At 41.4% G+C, this 15,868-nt stretch overlaps 2 protein-coding genes across 7 annotated transcripts in view; both read right to left on the bottom strand.

The window, feature by feature from the left end:
- The window catches only part of LOC137594591 (F-actin-monooxygenase mical2b-like), a 48,253-nt gene extending 48,041 nt beyond the window's left edge, over positions 1-212 (bottom strand). For 5 of the 6 annotated variants that reach the window (XM_068314187.1, XM_068314190.1, XM_068314191.1 and 2 more), the window contains exon 1: positions 42-212. The gene's annotated coding sequence lies outside the window, so the exon portion shown is untranslated. Of the gene's footprint in view, positions 1-35 lie in introns of all 6 variants that reach the window. The other variant, XM_068314188.1, reaches the window with a different exon arrangement.
- Positions 213-4,377: 4,165 nt separating this feature from the next.
- Positions 4,378-11,281, bottom strand: LOC137593875 (probable ATP-dependent RNA helicase DDX4). Its single transcript, XM_068312950.1, has 21 exons — positions 11,254-11,281; positions 10,597-10,627; positions 10,392-10,440; positions 10,192-10,236; positions 9,359-9,421; positions 9,060-9,104; positions 8,955-8,981; positions 8,749-8,796; positions 8,537-8,572; positions 8,419-8,454; positions 8,294-8,332; positions 8,071-8,213; positions 7,171-7,323; positions 6,943-7,097; positions 6,658-6,787; positions 6,421-6,587; positions 6,196-6,341; positions 5,997-6,096; positions 5,530-5,800; positions 5,283-5,387; positions 4,378-5,190 (listed from the first exon to the last, which is right to left on the bottom strand). The coding sequence occupies exons 2-21, from the start codon at positions 10,615-10,617 to the stop codon at positions 5,104-5,106; spliced, it is 1,866 nt and encodes a 621-aa protein (XP_068169051.1). The 5' UTR covers positions 10,618-10,627; positions 11,254-11,281; the 3' UTR covers positions 4,378-5,103.
- Positions 11,282-15,868: the final 4,587 nt, after the last annotated feature.

Genomic DNA, 15,868 nt, shown 5'->3' with positions numbered 1-15,868 from the left:
GCTCCAGGAGCGGAGCGCGTCTGTCAGCCACTCACTCATACCGGAGAATCCACGGGGACCCAAACCCAGTCCCGTCGGTGTCTTCCGGCTTATATCCGCAATATGTCCCCACCGAACTTCACAGATAAAATGTGGATGCCGCGGCAGGCTCTGTGGACCTTGTTCCTCACATGATATCAGCCGTGTGCTTCTACTCCTGGCTTGTAGGTGGAATCAATCCACCAAACTGAACACACAGGGAACTTCCTGTTACGCGCTTTTCACAATAAATTCTCACCAACCACGAGTTCGACGTCGAGGCGCCAGAAATCCGTCTTATTAATTTATTAATACTGTAATGACTAACCCTAAACCCTACCCACAAAATTAAATTTGACTGAGGATAAGTCAGTTCACTTTTTTTTTCTCCAATCAAACTTACATTCAAACCAAAATTTTATACATGTTGCAATACTTAATATAAAGATGCACTTCTTTTTTTTTTAAATCTCTAGAATTTATTTTGATCCCAGGAAATTGATTTTTTTTTTTAAGTTAGTCTGAAGGGTCGTCCTCTTGGCGATCCAAGACTTTGGGGGCCCAATCTAATAAATCAATCACCCATCTTACTAAATGTGGAAGTGAAATCCGAAGTTTTGCCAGTGTTAATAGTCATGATAATAACAAGCAACAAACATAAAGTAAATAAAGGTTAAGTTTCTTACCTCAAGAATACGCCCGACCCATTTAGAGTTCGCTTTTACTTGTTTATTTTGAAATAAGTAGATCCGTTTCTTGTCTGCTGCTGCCCAGGTCTGCCTTCAGCTGTGGGTAGCTGTGATGTTTTTCTGTCAAGTGGAATTTTTCTATCAGCATTCATTTAACAGACCACTGTAACAGCGGAACTAGCAACACCTAATCTACCATGAATAATGAATAAAATGATAAAGTTACAGACTTATGGATGAGATGAATTTGGAGTTATGAATAAGATATGAAATATTATCTTGAAACATCACTAATGTAGCCGCAAGAAGGTACAAGCCAGTACCTTATTGTGCCAGTCCCAAGCCCAGATAAATACAGTGGGTTGTGTCAGGAGGGGCATCCAATGTAAAACTTTTGCCAAATTAAACATTCAAATAAAATGTATGACTTCCATACCGGATCGGTCGAGGCCCGGGTTAACAACAACCGCCATTGGCGCTGTTCACCTACAGGGTGCCGGTAGAAATTGGACTACTGTTGGTCGAAGAAGGAGAGGAGGAAAGTTTGTTCATAGGAAGAGAGAGAAGAATGCCAAGAGTATAGCACTGAGAGTAGGGGCGTTGAATGTTGGAACTATGGCAGGAAAAGGGAGAGAGTTGGTTGACTTGACTGGTTGCAGAGGAGGAAGGTAGACATACTGTGTGTCCACAGTATGTCTACCTTCCTTCCTTCCCAGGTGGAAAGGTAGCAAGTCTAGAAGTTTAAGATCAGGGTTCCAGTTGTTCGATCGTGGTGTAGATAGGAAGAGAAATTGAGTAGGAGTTTTCTTGAAGGAGGAGTTTGTTAGGAATGTCCTGGAGGTAAAAAGAGTGTCGGATAGAGTGATGAGTCTGAAGCTGGAAATAGAAGGCATGATGTTCAATGTTGTTAGTGGGTATGCTCCACAGGTAGGATGTGAGCTGGAGGAGAAGGAGAAATTCTGGTTGGACTTTGATGAAGTGATGCAGAGCATGCCTAGAAGTGAGAGAGTTGTCATTGGTGCAGACTTCAATGGACATGTTGGTGCAGGAAACAGAGGTGATGAGGAGGTGATGGGCAGGTTTGGTATCCAGGAGAGGAACGCAGAAGGACAGATGGTAGTTGACTTTGCAAAAAGGATGGAAATGGCTGTAGTGAATACTTTCTTCCAGAAGAGGCAGGAACATAGGGTGACCTATAAGAGTGGAGGTAGGAGCACACAGGTAGACTACATCTGGTGTAGACGGTGTACTCTGAAGGAGATCAGTGACTGCAAAGTAGTGGTAGGTGAAAGTGTAGCCAAACAGCATAGGATGTTGGTGTGTAGGATGACTCTGGTGGTGAGGAAGATCAAGAGGACAAAGGCAGAGCAGAAGAAGAAATGGTGGAAGCTAAAAAAGAAAGAGTGTTGCATGACTTTTAGGAAGGAGTTAAGACAGCTTCTGGGTGGTCAGGAGGTGCTTGCAGATGATTGGACAACTACAGCTAATGTGATCAGGGAGATGGGTAGGAGAGTACTTGGTGTGTCATCTGGAAGGAAAGTAGATAAGGAGACTTGGTGGTGGAATGAGGAGGTACAGGAGTGTATACAGAGAAAGAGGTTAGCTAAGAGGAAGTGGGACACTGAGAGGACTGAGGACAGTAGACAGGAGTACAGGGAGATGCAGCGTAAGGTGAAGGTAGAGGTAGCAAAGGCCAAACGAGGGGTTTATGATGACTTGTATGCTAGGTTAGACAGTAAGGAGGGAGTGACTGATCTATACAGGTTGGCAAGACAGAGAGACAGAGATTAGAAGAGGTGGCCGTTGTGGACCAGGAAATATCAACAATTAGTCAGGATGAAGTGAGGAGGGCATTGAAGAGGATAAAAAGTGGAAAGACACTCGGTCCTGATGATATACCTGTAGAGGTTTGGAAGTGTCTAGGAGAGGTGGCAGTAGAGTTTCTGACTGGGTTGTTCAACAGGATCTTAGATAGTGAGAAGATGCCAGAGGAATGGAGGAGAAGTGTGCTGTTGCCCATTTTTAAGAACGAGGGAGATGTGCAGAGTTGTGGCAACTACAGAGGAATAAACAACAACAGCAACAGCCTGCAGCTCAACACCTCGAAAACTAAAAAGTTGGCCATTGACTTCAGGAGGGGCAGACCCCAACCTAGACCAGTTCTAATAGGAACGGAGGAGGTGGAGGTCATGCAGACCTATAAGTATCTTGGGGCTGTGGCTGGACAACAAGCTGGACTGGACAAGCAACACGAGGTGGCTGTACAAGAAAGCACAAAGCAGGATGTACAGTACTTTCTAAGGAGGCTGAGGGCATTCAACATCTGCAGAAAGCTCTCCAGGCTGGAGCTGATCAGGCAGGGCGGCTCAGTGGTCTGGATGAAGCTGGACCCTCTGGCAATGGTGGCAGAGAAGAGAACTTTGGAGAAACTACTGGACATCATGAACAATGTCAACCACCCTCTGCACACTTTAGCAAACAACCAGAGAAGCCTAAGAAGCCTGACCAGCCAGAGGCTGCGCCTCCCAACATGCAGGACCAACACACTTAAGAACTCCTTCATCCCCCGAGCCATTAAACTGTTCAACTCCTCTCTGGGGGAGAGGAAGAAGAGAGTCCACAAGAGAGCTGAGGGATGACACATATAACACACCAAAAACAATGCAAACACTAGACACTTCACTCTACCCATGCCTGACTAGGCCTGTTTATTTATGCCTTTTTATTCCTATGCATATTTACAGTGCCTTGCGAAAGTATTGCCCCCCCCCAAGAACTTTTGACATTTTGCCACATTTCAGGCTTCAAACTTAAAGATAGCAAACTGAAAATATTTTCATGAATCAACAACATGTGAGACACAATCGTGAAGTGAAACCAAATTTATTCAACGTTTTATATTGTGTTTACGAACAAAAAACTGAAAAGTAGGATGTACAGAAGTATTGGCCCCCTGTTCTCTCAGCTCAGCCAACCGACTCCAGAAGTTCTCTGATGACTTCTGAATGATCCAATGTTGACCTAAATGACAACTTTGACAGACAAGAGTGCACCTGTGTGTCATTTTTCCTACTTTTCAGTTTTTTTATTTGTAAATGCGATAGAAAATGTTGAATACATTTGGTTACACTTCAAGATTGTGTCTCACATGTTGATTCTTTTCTGTTGTCATTAGAACTTCAGTAACATTTTGTATTTTAGACTTCATCTGTTTCTACTTTAATGCAAACTGAAATTTGAAACAGGAAGTGCTTCGACCAATTAATTTGAAGACAGGAAATACTTCGACCAATCAATATAAAATAGGAAATTCAGTGACAACGAATCCTAACAAGGACATACTCTACCTCTGATTGGCTCAACAAAGCGATGACTTCTTTAGTTATACAGAATAGTGTTTATCGAATGAATGAAAGTGACTGGACTTGGAATATGTGATGTTTCTCCTTTCGTATTAAAGTTCTTCAGTTTAGACTGGCAGAGATGTATTTAAACTCTGCTGAAGTTGACACAATGAAAGTCATCAAAGTCAGAACCTTAAATAAAATAGCGAAGTTACTCCACTGTTTTAGAATGAATGCAGGCTTGCTTTGAACAAATATTTATTGATCTTTGTAGGAAATGTAATGATTCTTAGATCTTGACATTCAGATGTTTCACTTCCCCATATCACCTTGGTAACAAAATGCAAACATATATTTGTATATATGTGGGACACATGTTAAACACAAAGCACCCCCTATGCTTTTGTAATTTAGTTTATTTTGTGGGTTGATATTATTTCATATGCAATTTCAAAGTTAGTATTTTAGTAAAGAATGCATGGGTACAACGGGCAGAGCTCACACAGGCACTCTAGGTGGCCAGGTGGTCTTAGGGGTCCTAAAGGTGTGCGTGTTTTTCAGGTAAGTAAAAGTACATAAAAGGATGTGCATGTATCGTGCGTATGAGAGTGTTGCCTTCTGACTGAAATACAAGTGTTGCATGTACAGAATACAGGGAGTGTTTTGAGCATTTTGCAGGGTGATTAGTGAATATTATATTGAGTATATGGACAGCCTGCACCACACATAGAAGGGGCTGATGTGCCTGTTTCAGAATTCTGAAGTAAAAGAACCTAAATACTCATGCACGCCTGGAAGTCTGTTTATTACATCCAAGTGTGCAACATATATAAAACAATTTTGAAAATGTGGACATTAAACATGTCCTTTCGTCAAACTTGACCAGGAGTACTCAGTTTCCCATTTAACATCTCAACACTGGTGTGAGACAATACCAACAAAAATACAAATAAAACAACAACCTGAACATTTTATAAAACAACGACCTGAACATTTGGAAAAAGAAAAACAACTCCGGTCAGACGGTACAAGAACGTTGCCAACAATCTAATCTATTCCCATGATTCCTCTTCGGCTGCAGTCTGAGCCGTCGGCTCGCTCTTCACACCGTCAACCTGGAATGATCCTCCATGGCGACCCTGAAGATGAAGGAAACAGACAAAGTGATTAAAGGCAACTTCACCAACGTCTCAAAGAAATAAAAGTGACTTTTTGATAGGGCCCAAGTTACATTTCTGGAGTCTGAGGAGGCAAAGGTTTTCCCTGGGTTGAAGCCCATGGTACCAGCACCGCAGAACGCAGACTCCTCTAACCATGAGGGCACTTCCTGCTGGGCCTGCCGATAAAAGAACAGAAAGATTTCTGTGAAAAGTCACATCTTTATTTGATTAAAGTTATCTTCACTATATAAAACATTGCTTTTCTTTCAAAAACGAGGAACTTTTGAGCGTTAGTGTCGGCACCAAGAGAAAGCTCACCTTGGACAGGATTGTGACCAGGGAGCGAGCCAGCTGGGCATCAGCATCTGGGTCGAAGAAAGACACAGCTCTCCCAACGTTACCACAGCGGCCAGTTCTCCCGATACGGTGAACGTACTCATCAATGTTGTTCGGGAGGTCAAAGTTCACCACATGTTGCACATCTGGAATATCCAGACCGCGAGCAGCGACAGACGTCGCCACCAGGACCGGACATTTGCCAGAGCGGAAGTCAGCGAGAGCCAGCTCTCTCTCTCGCTGCTCCCGGTCCCTGTTAGAGAAAACATCCATAATTACAGACCAACTATTTGAGGACATACTATTTAATTGGGCCTTTTTAGTCTTAATGAGAAGAATTCAGAGACAACATTGAGATTTCATTTAATCCTAATCCTTGTGAATTTATCCTGAAGCTTCCTAGAAAAGACCTCTGACACACTTTGCAGGACATACAACACATCACTGACCCATGAATACTGGTGGTTGGAAGCTTCTCTTGGCACAAGTAGGTAGCAACAAAATCGGCCTGTCTCTTGGTCCCCACAAACACCATGGTGCGCTCCGTTCCTGCAAGCAACACCAACCAGACGTGTCCGACACGGCTCATGACGTGTGAAGCCACTAAACTAAATAATCAAGTTTGCTTCGGCACCAGTTTCTGCTCACCAGTTGTTTTGAGGAGGTCGAGGAGCTGCTGCCTCTTTGAGAACTTGGGGACTTGGACGAACGTCTGCTCCACGTCACTGCAAGCCCCGCCCACCACGCCAACAGCCAGGAACAGATAGTCGCTCTTGAGGAAGTCTGCTGCCAGCCTGCATTCACACATGAAGCTCACTGGTGAGATGGTTGATGGTTCCACCGACATGAACAGCTGTCAGGTGAGGAGCAGACCTCTGGATGTCCTCAGGGAACGTGGCGCTGAACATCAGAGTCTGACGAGACTCCTTCGGGGGCATTCCAGGGGAGCCCACCAGGCGGCGCATTTCTGCTTCAAAACCCATATCCAGCATCCTGTCAGCCTCGTCCAGCACAAAATACCGCAGCTTACTCAAGCCCACCTAGAGCAGATAACAGTTAGTCACAGGTTTAGGCTCCAGACTAGCACAGAGCCAGCGGATTAAACACTACCTTCCCTCTCTGAATCACATCCAGCAGTCGTCCTGGTGTTCCACACAGAACACTGCATCCTCTTGAGATCTCTCTCATTTGGTACATGACGCTGACGCCTCCGTAAACCACCGCCGGACGCACACACGTCCTACGATAGTCAGAGGAGCACAAATATTACAAGTCAGGAGAAGTACAATTTTGTTTCTTTGTCAAATTGTAGCGCTAACATACCCAATCAATATAAAATATTGATTGGGTATGTTAGGGCTTTGTTTCTTTGTCAAAATTGTAGCGCTAAAATACCCAAAGGCAAACTTCCTGGCCTCCAGGTAGATCTGGTTGATGAGCTCTCTGGTGGGGGCAACAATCAGCGCTTCAGGTTCTTGCAGCTCGCTGAAGGAGCTGGACGCCACGCCGTCCATCATCAGCTTCTGCAGAATTGGGAGCAGGAAGGCGGCCTGGAGGTGGAAGATCCATTCAAACTCTGTCCAGAATTCGACCTGTCGGTTGTGAAGTTCCTTCAGGTCTCACCGTTTTTCCGGATCCCGTCTGGGCACAGGCCATCAGGTCTCTGCCAGAGGAGATGATCGGGATGCCGTGCTTCTGGACGGGCGTCGGTTTCACATAACCAGACTTTATGACGCTTTTTCTTAGGGACTCGCACAAACCTGCATCGTCAAAAGTCTGAGAAAAACAGACAATCACCAACACGATGTTATTAGTTGTTAGATTTGATTACATTGACATTTTGAAAGAACATTTGAGTTTCAAATCAAAGCTCCCAATTCAAACCAGGACGGTTTATGAAATAATTTGAGAAAAGTCCACTTTTTTTGGTTGACAGCTTGACAAAACTTAACACTAAAATGATAGACTATTACAATTTTTATCCATGCATTCACCAAAAAGTAGTTCATTCATATAAAACAGTACATATACTGTTAGTGTATATGTACTGTTAGCGCATATACACTAACAAACACTCCATACAAATTTCATTCACCCATCTACAACAGTTAAAAGGCAGAGTTCTGGGGACATGATCACAAATCTTTAATTCAGATGTGCGCAAACTAGAATCACATAACTATGATAAAATAAATCCTTGGCTTTCTTTCTCATCAAAAACCATTTTTTTTGTCCACCTGGGTTTGATTAATGGCCAGCACACCAGGCCAACCAAAGCGCACTTCATATTCTTGCAAAAAATGTAAAACTGTATGCTATGACCAAAATAAAAAACCCAGAATAAAAACGGAGGGAAATATGAAAAAATAGGCAATCAACAGGCCCTATTCTTTTTAAGGTAGCCTCTATTAAAGTTTTTAATTGCTCATCTTATGAACCAGCGGCTCCAAATAAAAACTTAAGCACCGTACGTCTCTACACCAGCTATCAATGCAGGAATCAGTCCCTTTCATAGCTTCTTACCAAAATCGCCTGAGGCGGATTGATTCCACTGACATCAACCATGATGTCATCATACTTGTCAAAGTTGATTCCACTCTTATACTGGGCAAAAATTGAATCTTCATCCTCAGGGAGCGTCGGAGGAATGTATGTAACCTTTGGTCCTGCAGAGATGAACAGAATTCAAGCAAAAGTGAAACAAGTTTGATCTGAATGCTTGACATTCAAAAGATCATCCACTTACGCTCATCCTTCTTTGCATCCATATTTTCTTTATCTTCACCTGCATCGAACATTTTCCAACCAAATCAATGACGTTTAAAGTCATGGCTGAAAGGTTAAAATGTCTTAATTATATAATATACAGACGCTGAGTGAAGATATCTTCATCTTTTCCTCGGTAACCTGCAACAGAGGAGAAACTCCATTGAAACTACAGTAACATGAAATAATGACTTTCTATGATGTAAAGTAGTCACTCCATTACCTCCTCCGAAGCCTCCTCTCACAGCCTCGCCGCCACCTTCAGCAAATTAAAACCCACAGATAAGTTCTTCAAAGCATACATCAGTTTTTTCCCTTGAATGTTTTTCACCGTTACCGTTGTTGTGTCTGTGTGCACGCTCCAGTGTTCGATCAATTTGTAAAAATCAATTTCAAATGAACACATTTAAACCTCGAGGACTTCACTAGAAATACCTTGCCTGGAACCACTTCGTCCCCTGCTGGTTCTTTCTCCTGAAAACCCTGTTCAGAATGTACAGAACTGTTGGTGATGCCCCCATACAATAGATTTAAAAGAAAAACAAATTGATTCTGGTAACATTATATCCTAAAATCTATAAAACTGTCAAGCTTACAAATGAAATGTTTTTATAGTTGGTGTGTAAAGAAGAAATACCTACCATGTTGAAAATTTTCTTTGTTCGTGTCTGTGAAATCAAGACGTTCTCATGAAGTAAACCAATATTTCCATGACAAGAACACAGAATGATCTATCAAAGTGTTACCGTTGACATCACAGTGATCCGTTCTGGCAAATCCTCTGCCACGCCCTGATAAACATTAAAAATGTCATTAACTCCAGTCAGAGTTGAATCTTAAACGGCTCTGAACTAATCTACTGATACTTTACTTGCATTGGCTTTATAATGGCTGAAAAGCTTTATCCATTACCAAAAACACAAATCATTGACAGTTAAAGAGGGAAAATTACATGGCATGTGTGTTAAAAATTTCCTCCGGGATTAATAAAGTATCTATCTATCTATCTATCTAAAAGGTGAGTTGCAATGTGCGATTAGCTCACCTCTGCCTCCTCTTCCTCTGAATCCACCTCTGCTTCCTTGTCCCTTCTCATAGCCATCCACATCTATAAAGCAACACCAAAACTAAGGACTACGCAATTCAGTCAGTGCTTCCCATTTCCTGCCAACTTTACCCACAAAACAAAGGTTGCAACCCAAAGGTAAATAACTAATTGATAGAATTCAATTTCTTCTAATCTATTATTCTGATGCCCTAATCTCACACTACAACAGTGTGAAAACCCAGAGATTTCACGCTGTTAGCACAGTGGGGACGGGAGAGGGGAAATGGAGGGGGTGTTGAAGAGTCATTCAAAAAACACATTGGCCTGCATCCATCTGTCTTTTACACTATTATGTTAACAAGCTCTATTTGTCTAATAAATATGATCATTTCTTGACAAATTTGTCATGATTTAAATCATTTTCCTCATCTTCTGTAGTAACATGTCCATCTTCTGCCCACTGAACAAGCTCCATCTCAAGTTAATAATAATAATAATAGACCTTTATTGTCCCACAGTGGGGAAATTTATGCGATCGTGGCAGCGGGGGGGTCAAACATAAATAGTTAAATAATATACATACATATTAACATCTGCAACATGAAATTTACATATTTACATATTCACATTTCACATTCACAAGTTAACATTTTTTCTACATCAATCATATTTTCTAAACATTGCATTCCTTTTCATGTCCTGCATTTCGTATTTAACAGGGAATAACCTACCATTGTAACCTTAGCACATGATATGTGATGGATCACAGATAAAATCTTTGGTGCAAAAGAGTTCAATAATAATAATAATAATAGGAAATAAACGAGCACCTGTAGAGCGCATGTTAAATCCTCCTCCGTCTCTCCCACCAAAACCTGATTGTGATTGGAAAAAGAATTTAAAAAGTCAAATTATGATGTGATCACAATAAATAAAAAAAAAACAGGGAAACTGATGTGAGACATGTTTTAAATGTGATATTTTAGAGTACAATCTAGTGCCAAATTTAAAATGAATCATCATACAGTACCTGTTCCTGAGCTGAAGCTGGTTGGGGCTGAAGTAGTGAATGTAGTTTCCTGTAAATCACGAAAATAAGAGTAGAGAATAACTTTATCCCTTAAGGTTAAATAAAGAGCATAAATAAGGGCATCAAAAGAGATAAATAAGAGTATCAAAACAGAATTTCACATGTGACTCATCTGATTAAATATTGATATTGTTAAATATTTTACCACTTCGTTCCAGTCATCCATTTCTGCCGACCTGAAAAAATTCCAAAGCAATCGTTCAGTAATAGAAAAACAAATGTAGCGTTAGCACCGCATGCTAACGCCAGGTGCGCCTAATTGGTGTCAATTAGCTACAGATCGAGCACATGCGTGGGTGGAAAACGTCACGACGCTCAAATCGAGTTTACGGCAAATAGTTTTAGGACCTCAGCTAAACGTCGGAATTATGAAATAAGGATATCAGTTTGCACGAAAGTGTTTGTTCCTAATTTACCCGAATAAACCTTAGCGGATGCTAGCTGCGGATGCTAGCTGCGGATGCGTCGCGGCACAGCTTTGAAATGCGCGGCCCGTTTCCACCACTTCGGCGCCACTTCACTCAGACTCTCCCGTGGGAAAACCCCCAAAACGGAAAAGCCTAATATTCACCTTTTTCAGAAAACAACCAACCACAATTAAATATTTGCGTTAAATTAGGATTCAGTGACACGATATAAACTATATTTTTAAGGCCAAATACGACAATGATGCTAGCAAATCCTAGCAATTCAGGATTAATGACGCACGAAAACATCTCTTATATTACCTTATTCATATCCGCTAAAGTACATTTCAAATTAGTTTAAAAAACAACAGTATTTTATCGAACCAACAACTTACTCCCTAAAGCTCTTCGGACTGTCCTCCTTTCCTCACCGCATCCAAGACAAGTAATGCTGGACGCTCACCTCAGGACAGACGCAGAGATGCGATCACAGGTTGCCAGATCCGCTGATTTTCCCCTTCACACGGCAGATTTTGAAAAGAATATATAAGTTAATAGCGACAATAAACCTTTAGGATTCGATCTGGGAATGTCTTTGAATATGTTGAATTTTGCGTTAACTTCTTTTAGAGGTTAATAATTGGTTGTTGGCTGTTTTATTTCGTCACATTGCCGAGAGGGTGGAGTTGGTCAAGGTAGGATACGTAAACCAGACGAGCCACCCCGCCCCGTGTTCTGGCATCCGTAACGCATTTTAATTTGACATTTTTAATAACAATTTAAAAACTACCGAACCACTTTAATTACATGAATGTGTAACCCAGTGTTACTTTTACTGTCAGTGTTATTTGTTTTAATTACCGTATTTCTGTTCAAACAATTTTTTTGGTTGAGTTGTGGTGTTTCCCATGCGCCCTGAACGCACCTCTGTGCGACTCACGGCATCTCCCTGCTCAGTAACTTTCTTTTTCTTTCCTTCACTGGTTCCTAGGAGGGTGGTAGGACAAAAAAAGGTGGTAGGACAAAAAAAGGATTCCAAGTCCTTTTAGACTTTTTTTTTTATTTACTGAGAAGAAGGAGAGGAGGGAAGTGTGTTCGTAGGTATGGATGTAGTGAAGGAGAATATGAAGGTAGTTGATGTGAGAGAGGAGGATGCAGAAGACAGAGTTGATTTATTTATTTATTTTTGCAAAAACACTTTAATCACATTCAAACATTTTACAATTTTACATTAGATGAAAGCACTAAAGTGCTTCAGAAGAATTTTTTTCAAAAAAAACTTCAATCACATTTAACATTTAGAACATTTAGAACATTTTACAATTTTTCATTAGATGAAATTTCAAAAACACTAAACACTCAAAAACACCAAGAAACAAAGGGAAATACAATATAAAAATTAGTACATTATAACAGGAAGTTTGCAAAAGTGAGGTGGTCATCAACTAAAGTGCATAGGACATTTTTGTGACACCAGATTTTCCTAAAGTTATTCAGGTCTTTTGTCAATTTATAGAAACCAAATTCTAGTTTTAAGCGACATCTGATGTTACAGCAAAAAACAGTAGCTGCTTCTTGAACGGTATTGTTTTCAGTTCTCCTCTTCCTGGTCACATAAATTGCAAGTTTTGCCTCCCAAGAAATAAAATTTAAAAGCTGCCACTTTCTCTGATTCGATCTATTGTACCCAGCACTGTAGATGAATTTCCTGATAGTAAAATTTTCACTGAACAAATTAAAAACATTCGTTAGAAGAGTGAAGAGCACTGCAGGTCTCCCACACTCACTGAAAGCATGAAAGACTGTTTCACGAAGGGGACAGAAGGGACACTGGCTGGACACCGCAGGGGTGAAAACAGAGACAAAAGCGTTAGAACCGACGGCACGATGCAAAATCCTCCATTGGAGGTCGGCTGTTTTTTTCTTGAGGGGAGGTTTGTACAGAAGTCTCCACTGTGGGTCAGGTCCACTTCCCGTCATCCTGATGGCCCAGGTAGTGGGTGCTCTGTTAGATGGCGGCAATTGATTCGCTGTGGCAACCCTTGAAGGGAAAGCCGAAAGGAAAAGAAGAAAGGAGACCTTGAAACATCACTGATGTAAATCCACAAGGAAACCGCCTTTATTGAGGTCTAATTCTTGAATAACTCTCTAAATAACAATGACACCAAAGAGATTATTGGGGTAGGTCAAATGTCAAATTATTAGGGTCACACGCTGGACTCTGGACTTTTGCATTGTGATACCATAGTATATTTAGAAAACTGAGATGTTTAAGTGAAGGTTTGCCCTCTCTGAGTGGTTTAATTTTGTATTAAATAAAACTTTCCAATAATCTTCACAGAGAATGGCTCCAGATACGAATCTTTGGAAATAAGGAAACAGAACAAACCATTTGCCCACAAGAGACATTTCTTTTAGACTCATTCAAGGCGAGTGAGTGATGCCACAGAACCTCATCACTCCAGCTAAAATGTAGTTGATAGCTGTGTGCTGTTGTGCTTTCTGAATTACAAAGAAAATTACTTTATATTAATATTTAAAAGGATCGGTGCACTGGTGTCGTGCCCGGAGTGTCCCCCGCCTCACGCCCTGAGACTGCCGGGATAGGCGCCGGCTTAAGCGGGTTAGAAGATGAATGAATGAATGAATAATATTTAAAAGTTAAATTGAGGAAATCTGTCATTTGTAATGTAAGGGAAAGAACCGTTAGGAAAAATACAATAATGCAGAACTCCAAGCACATTGTTAGCATCAGTTACTGCAGTACACTTCATAATTTTTCTTCTAAAACGTGTAGTTTTAGTCACAGAATACACCGGTATACTGTAGCTTACCTGACTTTAGAAGTCCACATGTTTTCACACATCAGATGCCTTCATTGGTTCCACTGCCTTTGCTTGAGCGACTCTGTCATTCAGATGTCCCGCTGTGCCCTCAACTGGTGGAGGTCTGTCAGTGACGTGCGGTGAGGTTCATGGCTGGTGAGGCACTGATCTCATCATAATTAGATTTACGAACATATGAACCTACAGTTTAGCTCACTCACCATTTAATTATCAACAGTGAGTGGGTTATTTTTAAAGTCTCGTAGCAGAATTAATGATACGCACAAACTGTAACACACAAATAAGCACATTTGATTAAAAAATAAGTTATTTTCTTACCTAAATGTTTGTTTATATGTTACGTTTACTTATAAATGAAGTCCATGCGCCACTCCTTCAGAATAAAAGCATCGAAAAGAATATATATAGTAAGGCAAGGCGAGCGACTGTAGTTTGATGTCACTTCTTCTACGGCCGAGGAAGAGGAATCCTCGGCTGAATCCATAGGGTCACCAGTGCCCCCCCAATGAGGCACGACAGCATAGATAGATAGATAGATAGATAGATAGATAGATAGATAGATAGATAGATAGATAGATAGATAGATAGATAGATAGATAGATAGATACTTTATTAATCCCGGAGGAAATTGTGCCTCACCTAGTGCCTTTTCCAAGCGGTTTCAGGACCGCTCAAGAAAAACGTTACGTACATGTTGACAAAAAAAACACATTATATACATTTATCTAAATTATGGAAATTTACTTCAGAGAGCAACCATTTTATTAGCAACATATAGAGAGATAGCATTACAGTCTCACTGTATAGCATGCCAGCACAGCGAGTCGAGCTATTGATCAATCCAGGGTGAGGCTCGGCTGTCTGGTGCCTCACCGCAGGTCTCTGCTCCATATTTCAGCGGTAAATGTGAAAATTCAGCAATTTTGAGTAAAAATAACAAAATTGGTGATGTTGAATAGAAAATAAATTTATAATACACATCACTGAATAAATATAACCATTTTATTTATTTCTTCCATTTTTCTTTTTTTTTTTCTCTCATTATGGCAGGTGGGGCACGGCCTCACCTGCCTCCCCTGACCGCACGTCACTGAGGTCTGTCATGGCATCACTTAAAGACGATAATGGCCTTGAATATAGGAGTGACGGCTGTTGCAGCCAGATTGCTCAGCTGGGACATGAAGGCATTCTCATTGTCCACCCACTCCAGTTCCTTCTGCAGCCGTGGTCTTCAGCACATCCATCTCCTGGAGGAGAAATGACTTCTAACACCACAAACCTCCTGTGTTCCTTGTGAAAGTTTGTTGTTGCTTGTGCTAACCATATACTGTATTAACCATGTGCTAATCCGTACAGCTGGTTGAGACAATTTATGAATCCCTGTACATTCTTTACTTTCACTGAAATCAGACGCTCTCATATACTTGTCACCAATGATTTGCTCCTGATTATTTGTAATTTACCAGATGTTTCACTGTCTTTTCAAACGTAGCAAATCATTTGTCCTGAGCCAGGTTCACATCGGGTTTGAACTCACCAATTTTGCATAGGTTTCAGAGGTCACAATGCAACAATCCCTCAAAGCAGGGGTCTCCAAACATTTTCCGGTAAGGGCCACATAACTTTTCCCTTCCCTGATTGGGGGGGCCAGGGTCAGTTTGTAACAGAAAAACTGTCAATCGCATGGGTGCCTAAATGTAAACATTTATTGCCTACCAGAACCAAATATCAAAAATCCTTTCTGGTTATCATGTTGTTTCAGCCTATCCTTCTTTTGCATTAGCATGTACAGTAGTTCACAGAATCTCACACCAAAATTGGCCTTCAACATTTCCAGTCCTTCCACACACCTTTCAGCCTGTGAACGGGACCGCTGGGGTCTCTGCAGCGAGGAAGTTATGCTTTTTCAATTTGTCCAAAAGCAGCGCTAGTTTCACCTTAAATGCTTTTATGTGGGAATGCATGTCGAAAATGAGTTTTCCCTGGCCTCTTAGCTGTGAGTTATGGTTCTTCAGCATTTCTGTCACGTCTGTTAAGAATGTAAGGTGCCATTTCCATCCTGGATCGATCAACCCTGATCCCTGATCGGACCGTTTTGTTGGGGGCGGTGGCATTTTTCTGGTGCTGTTCAGGGGGCCGTGCCAAGCGTGGAGGCGGTGGTCCC

This window comes from Antennarius striatus, chromosome 4, assembly GCF_040054535.1.
Source record: "Antennarius striatus isolate MH-2024 chromosome 4, ASM4005453v1, whole genome shotgun sequence".
Classification (NCBI taxonomy): Eukaryota; Metazoa; Chordata; class Actinopteri; order Lophiiformes; family Antennariidae; genus Antennarius; species Antennarius striatus.
Note: the sequence above shows the minus strand (reverse complement) of the source record. Positions and strands in the feature narration are given on the sequence as shown.

Excerpts from the sequence above, each read along its gene's own strand:
- LOC137593875 (XM_068312950.1), bottom strand. The coding sequence starts at position 10,617 with ATGGATGACTGGAACGAAGTG. Across the intron at positions 8,214-8,293 it reads GGATGCAAAGAAGGATGAGC|GACCAAAGGTTACATACATT; the intron begins GTAAGTGGATGA and ends TCATCTCTGCAG. Across the intron at positions 7,098-7,170 it reads AGACGGGATCCGGAAAAACG|GCCGCCTTCCTGCTCCCAAT; the intron begins GTGAGACCTGAA and ends TTCCACCTCCAG.